We start from the raw sequence: 7,731 nt of genomic DNA on the forward strand, positions 1-7,731 counted from the left end.
TAGATGAGGTTGAAAAGTTTCTTAATCAGTTACATGATGAAATAGCTGATAAATTGGATCAGATGAATGCTGACAATGTTGGTGTGGAAGAAGGGGAAGTAGGGTTGAATGGTGATAATGTTGTAGAAGAAGAGGAAGTTGGGTTGAATGGTGATAATGTTGTAGAAGAAGGAGAAGTTGGTTTGAATGGTAAAAATGTTGCTGTTGAAGAAGGAGTTGCAGTTGGTTTGAATGGTGGAAATGTTGCTGTTGAAGAAGGAGTTGCAGTTGGTTTGAATGGTGGAAATGTTGCTGTTGAAGAAGGAGTTGCAGTTGGTTTGAATGGTGGAAATGTTGCTGTTGAAGAAGGAGTTGCTAATATAACTGGAGGAAATATTGATGGTCAGTCAAACCACATGGGTGAGGTTCATGATGAAAGTGATGATGATAGTGAGGATGAGAACTTTCAGTATGATAGTGCCCTTGAGGTATCATTTGAGGATGAATCTGATGATTATGATGACATAGATGAAGATGAACTTGCTGATCTCATTTCACATGACAGTGATGGAAAGTCTAGTGGGAAAAAGAAGCACATGAAAGATACAGGAGAGTGTAAAGGGAGTGATAATGACAGTGATGATCTTCAAAGTGGCTGTGATAGTGATGACAGTAGTGGAATTAATAGGAAGAAGTACCCACTTTACAAAGAAAAGAAAGATATGTCCAACTACAAATGGGAGCTTGGTATGTATTTCACTTCCAAGAGTGACATTAAGGATGCAGTGATATCATATGCTGTGCAGAATGGTAGAGATCTGAAGTTCTTAAAGAATGACAAGAAAAGAGTAAGGGTAAGATGTAAGGATGGCTGTCAATGGGAGCTCTACTGTAGCAAGTTACCAGATGAGGATTCTTGGCAAGTAAGAAAGATAATTGATGAACATAATTGTAGTAGGGAGTACAATGTGAAGTTGCTATCTACAAAGTGGTTGAGTAAGAGAATTCAGAACTCATTGAGAAACAATCCTAGGTTGAAGGTTAAGGATATAAAAGAGAAGGCTTTGAGAAAGTGGAATGTGGGGATAAACAAGACCAAGGCAATAAGAGCAAGAGTAGCTGCCAGGGATAAGGTTGATGGGTCATTTTTGGGGGATTACAATAGGATATATGACTATTGTCATGAATTGTTGAAAGCAAATCCAGGATCTACAATTAAGATGAATGTGGACCCTGTTCCTGAAGGTGTTGATGACCAAAGACCATATTTTAAAAGGCTATATATTTGTTATGCAGCTTGTAAAGAAAGCTTCAAACTAAGTAGACATGTTATAGGATTGGATGGCTGCTTTCTGAAGGGACTCTGTGGGGGCCAAATTCTGGCAGCTATAGGAAGGGATCCTAATGATCAAATGCTTTCTATAGCATATGCTGTGGTGGAAAGTGAAAATAAGGATAGCTGGACTTGGTTTTTGGAGTTGTTGATTGCTGACCTAGGAGGTGCAAATGAGTGTTTAACCTACACTTTCATTTCAGACCAACAAAAGGTAATGTACAACTTCCTCATTGTATATTTATGCAAACTTACTATTTCTATAATGCAAACTTATTATTTCTATGATGTAAACTTTCATTTTCAGGGGCTATTACCTGCAATGGATGAGTTGTTGCCCAATGTGGAACAAAGATTTTGTGTTAGACACTTGTACAATAATTTTAGGAAAAGATTTTCTGGAAAGATGTTGAAGGAAGTTATCTGGAAGGCAGCAAAGTCAACATATGCTCAAGCTTGGGAAAGAGAGATGAAAAGAATGAGACTGGCCAATGAAGAAGCATATCTCCATATGATGAAGACTCCACCAAGGTTTTGGAGTAGATCCTATTTTAGGACAACCAACAAATGTGATGCTGTGCTCAACAACATGTCTGAGTCATTTAACAGTGTAATTCTTGACTCTAGAGGAAAACCACTTGTGACAATGCTTGAAGAGATCAGAACTTACCTTATGGAGAGATGGGCAAAAAACAGAATGAGGTTCCAAGATGTATCTGGAAATGAGATTTTACCCAACATTAGAAAGAAACTGGAAATAACTAGCAATTTTACCAACATGTGGCTTGTAAGGTATGGTTGAGTATTGTATATTAGTGTTGTTATCTATTGTTAAGTATTGTCTATTAATTGCATCTATTTTTATTGTAGAATGGCAGATGAGCATATATTTGAAGTGAGGCATTTGGAAAACCCAGCTGAGACATTCAGTGTGAATCTGAAGGATTTGCGCTGCTCGTGTAGAAGATGGGAGCTAACAGGTCTCCCTTGTGTCCATGCAATGGCATCCATGAAGAGTAGGAATTTTAAGGTTGATGATTACATTCCTGACTACTATAGGGTTTCTGCTTACAAGGCAGTATACAAGCATGTCCTCTATCCGGTGAATGGGTCAAATTTGTGGGTTAGGACTCCATATCCAGATGTTCAGCCACCTAAATATAGGAAGATGCCCGGTAGACCAAAGAAGAGAAGAAATCTTGAGCAAGGAGAGATTGATGGGAGTGACAAAAAGATGAGAAGGACAGGTTTTATTATTAAGTGTTCTAGGTGCAAGAAGGTTGGCCATAACAAGTTAACTTGCAAGGTGACACCACCAGCTCAGCCAAGTCAAGCAACAGTTATTGATGCATCTCAGCCAAGTCAAGCAACAGTTACAAATACAAGTCAGCCAAGTCAAGCAACAGTTACTAATACAAGTCAGCCAACTAGTACCCAGGTGCCTGCAACTCAGTCCTCAGCATCTACACAGGCTTACATGAGTGCAACACAATCTTCTAGAGGAAAGCAAGTGAAAGGACAATGTTCAAGAGGAAATGTAGGTAACAACCAGTCTTCAAAAGTGGATGGGAAGTTACAAAAGCTTGGTGTACGAAGGCCATTTGTAGCCCCAGGACCAACAACAAGATTATCTGCAGCAAAGAATGTGATTGGACCTACAACTAGAAAGACTACCCCAACAAAGAGGCTCCCATCAAAGAAATTTACTTAGTCTTACAATTAGTATTAATGTAATCTGAATTCTGTTTGAACAATTAGGGTAATGGTTAATGTATTTTGAAGTCATTTTGAACAATTATGGTTGTTGTTTAGGTTCTGTTTGTAGGCATGTTGGAGAAGTCTACTATCAGCATGTTTATGTCATGTTTGTATTTTGAAGACAATTTGAACAATCATGTTTGTTATCAACATGTTTATGGTTAATGTATTTTGAAGACAATTTGAACAATTATGTTTGTTATCAACAATTATGTTTGTTGTTTTGGTTCTGTTTGTATGCATTTGGGAAATATCATGAAATGTGTTAATGTCATGTTTGTTTTGGTCTGTCAAATGCATTATACACCAAATATGCCAATACTAAAACTCATTTCATTTCATAATTGTGTTACAATTACACATTCAAACTACACATTCAAAAACCAGAAACATCCTAATTGCCAATACTAAAACATCCTATAAAACCAAAAACATAACATTACACAACATATAAACTTCCACTTTTGAATTCTTCAATTGGCCTTGAATTTCAGTCACCCTATTCCCTAAATCCTCATTTCTGCACTTCAGTTTTTCAAATTCCTTGGATAAGATTTCAAACTTATGTATCAAATCTTCACATTTGTCTTCCACCACTTCCTCATTGAACCACTTGAAAAAACCGCAACCTCTTTGCTCAGACCCCTGTAAATAACAAATTTGTATCAACAACACAACCTCTTCACATTGCTTTAACATACCAAACCAAAAATTAGGGCTTACCTTGTAATTGATACATCCCCAAAATTTCTTTCCGAAATTCTTGTCAGTGTTTGCCCTACGAATCACAGCAGCATCACCACAGTAACAAATTGGCATAGCACGAGCCTTACTAAGCACGCAAGACTCGTTGCTTTCTGATTTTGTCTCTTTGAAGAACTCAGAACAATGTTTTTCCTTCATGGTTGGTGATTATCAGAATGGAGATGGGAGAAAAGTGATGAACACGAAGGAGAAGGAGAATAGAACAAGAAGTGCAGAGATGGGGAGAAGGAGAACGTGAAATTGAATTGGGGGAGAAGGAGAACGTGAAATTGAATTGGGGAGAAGGAAAACCTAATATACTATGACACATCACCTGCCAGCTAGACTAAACAAACGGACGTTATAACCAACTTGACGGACAGGACTGACGTGATTACATTTAGAAACTTAAAGGACCAAATTGGCACGAAAATTAATTGAGGGACCAAAGTGAACCAGAGGGTAAACTTAAGGGACCAAACAGGGTATTTTGCCAAATTTTAAATTCTGCAAATCACATTGGAAAATGAAAGGTCATTTGCCTTTTTATGTGAACTATTTATTTCTCTCTTGGCTCAATTATTCAAATTAATAATATTTACCAATTATTTTAATTAATTTAATCATTTAATATAATTAAAAATTTTATATTTATGAATCTACTATAATAATAAGAAAGTTAATACTTAATAATTAATAATATATATTAACTATATAATGTTATTATTATTTTGGACCATTGGATTGGCGAAGGTTTTCTTTCATGCTTGTTGTGCGTTGTGTGATATGCCCTTTCCTTATTTGCGATGCATGTTTGTACGATACTCACCTTGTGATGCTTGTTCACTATCTTCTTATCTGTGATGCCTGTTCGTATGATATCTTTGTGATGCTTGTTCACACACTTGCACATGTATGCCTGTTACATGTTGTATGTGATGCCTGTTCGCGTTATCACTTGTGATGCCTGTTCACACACTCACATTCGTGTATGCCTGTTACATGTTTGTTTTCTGTTTGCGATGCTTGTTCGCATGTTCTTATTTGTGATGCCTGTTCACATGCCATGTTTGCTAGGATATTTGTTATGCTCCTTGTTTGCATGCTCCTTTAGGGTGCTCGGTTCCGTTTCTCTAGGAGACGCGAATCGAGATAGAAACAGAAACTTTTGAGCCGAACTACGACGCTCTGATTTCTCCATTGCACGTTGGAGGTACGTAGGCACAGGGTACGAACACCCTAGCGAGCGGACTTTTCTTCTTTTTATTTTGTTCGAACTTTTCTTTTCTTATTTTGTTCGACTATTTCCTTCATCTTGTTTGCCTACTATTTGCATATTTCCTGGTATCTATTTATCTTTCCATTGCATGTTTCTCTTAGCACATTGCATGACACACACACACACCCTTAGATTAGAAAACTAACAAGAATGGATCCTGTGGAGTACCACAGACGTGAGGGGTGCTAATATCTTCCCCTCACATAACAGACACCCTTACCATTTCTCTTAGCCCATTGTCTGTTTATCTGGTTTTCTTCGATATTTTCCATTCTTGTGCGTAGGATAAATATATGTTCGATGGCGACTTCATTATTTTGTTTCGATGAGTTTTCCAGTTGCTTCAATATGTATTTTATTTCATCGATTCAATTTGTGTGACGTTTGTGTTTTATTCGAATGGTCAATGTTCTTTTGCTTCGGAATCCGGCGTTTGTATGGTGAAGCAATGACATTTCATTCAGTCGAATTGAATAACCGATCATTACGTTTTTTATGAGATGAATATGTTGCATTAGAGTTTTGACGGCACAAGAGGTGTGTTGTCAAGAGTTATTTTAAGGTTTGAAAAATTTATAATATAATCATAATTGTTATTACTATTATTATCACAGTCGGCCCTGTGGGTGTGCAACAAGAGCCACCGCACAGGGCCTCAAATGTTTTGGAGCCTCAAAATAATATTTGGGCCTAAGTAAAAATATACACCTGTAACAGAAGACGGTCCAGCGGTATAGGATACCGTTTCATGCTGCAAAGAAAGTGTTAAAGTCTTTGGTTCGATTCTGACTTACTGAATTTTCGCAATTCAACATCCTGTTTCAAAACAACAAATTAACTTGGATTTAATAATTTATTATTTAAAATTATGTTTTAGAAATATATGTGAAACTATAATAACTAAAGTATAGTTTATTTTAATTTTTTAAATGTTACTTTAAGTATTTTATTATTATGTTTTAATTTTTTAGATTTTAAAATATCACTTAAATTTTATGTTATTTTAAATAGATTTTTATAAAGAGAAGTTATTTTTTAGTTATATTGTTTTAAATAATAATGTAATTTTGATTATATCAAAATATTAATGGTAAATTTTTAAATAAATAAATGTCAAAATTATTCTTTTTAATTTATAAAAGATAATTGAAAAATAACTTCTAATATTTTTTAACTTTTTTAATATAAAAAATCTGAGTAATGATATTTAACAAAATGTTATTATTAAAAATTTTACGATATTTTATTTGGTTTATTCTATTATTTTTATAAAAAAAATATTAATTTTTAAACAATATATTATTCATTTTTCTTAATAATATATTTAAAAGTAATAAATATATTATTATTTATATGATAAAATCATATTTTTAAAATTAGAACAGGCCCTCTAAAATGTTCAGCTTAAATATTTTGTTTTGTTTTATAATATAATATCAAGTGTTGTTATTATTATTATAAAATACACACACATGTTGTTATAAGAATTGAAACCTCAATTAACTCATGATCAATTGCCAAAGTTTAATATAACTTATTTAATTAATAAATTTAATTTTATTAATAATAATAATAATAATAATAATAATAATAATAATAATAATAATAATAATAATAATAATAATAATAATAATAATAATAATAATAATAATAATAATGTGGTGAACAATTATGGTCTTAGTCCTTCCTTTTCTTTTATTTTGTTTTGAGAATTTTAAATACAGTGTCATGTCTTTCTATATTCTCTCCTTAAGTAACTTCTTCTCTCATCATACTCCCTTGTATGCAAAACGAGTATTCTTTAATGTAATATAATGAATAAAAGAGAAGACAATATCAAAGGAGGACAACCATGGAGGTCTAGCTTGGGGAAGGAGAACAACTGTTTTAGGAGCCATAACTTTTTCATGTTTTATGTATGTTGATGCATATGAATGTATGTTAATGCATGTGAGAAACGTTTTGTATGTTAAATAAGCCGGTGAGATCAAACTACTCAAAATTACCTCAAAAAGAAATATTAAGGGGTTGTTCGATTCTATTTAAAAAGTGTTTTTTCTTTTTAAAATTTTTGAAAATGAAAAACTTGTTTGATTATAATGTTTTTCAAAATTGTTTTCAATATTCTTGTTTTTAAAAGTGAAAATTCAGACCATCTTAAACATGTTTTTCATTTTAGTTTTGAGTTTTTCTGTTTAAAATTTAGATTTAAAAACACGAAAAAAATAACCTATTTTTATTAATGGCAATACTATAATAATAAACAACTATATTCTTTTCTTAATCACACCAAAATGCTTGCTGACATTGTTAATTTTTTCTTATTTTTTAATTCATAAAATATTATGATATCAGTCGAAGGTAAATTGTATTGCATTTATGAATTAATATTATCTCTCATTGTATTCCCATATATTTAAATATATTATTCTTTAATAGTTATGCATATAACTTTAAAAATATTTTATCTCTCTTGATTTAAGAGATTAATTCACACAAATTAAAAAATATATAATATGTTATTAAAAAACAAATTTTTTTACTAGAGTATCTTAATTATTAATGTAGTTAGTTTTATTATAATTTTAAACTAAAGTATATTAAAAAAATACGAGACTACTCGTATCAGTTTAATATT

At 32.8% G+C, this 7,731-nt stretch overlaps 1 protein-coding gene across 1 annotated transcript; it reads right to left on the minus strand.

Annotated features, from left to right (window-relative positions):
* Positions 1-3,433: 3,433 nt before the first annotated feature.
* LOC131644318 (uncharacterized) lies at positions 3,434-3,973 on the minus strand. Its single transcript, XM_058914789.1, has 3 exons — positions 3,794-3,973; positions 3,569-3,715; positions 3,434-3,487 (listed from the first exon to the last, which is right to left on the minus strand). Exons 1-3 carry the CDS (start codon positions 3,971-3,973, stop codon positions 3,434-3,436), a joined length of 381 nt encoding a protein of 126 aa, XP_058770772.1.
* Positions 3,974-7,731: the final 3,758 nt, after the last annotated feature.

The sequence above is a fragment of the Vicia villosa genome, linkage group LG1, assembly GCF_029867415.1.
Source record: "Vicia villosa cultivar HV-30 ecotype Madison, WI linkage group LG1, Vvil1.0, whole genome shotgun sequence".
In the NCBI taxonomy this organism is placed as follows: domain Eukaryota; kingdom Viridiplantae; phylum Streptophyta; class Magnoliopsida; order Fabales; family Fabaceae; genus Vicia; species Vicia villosa.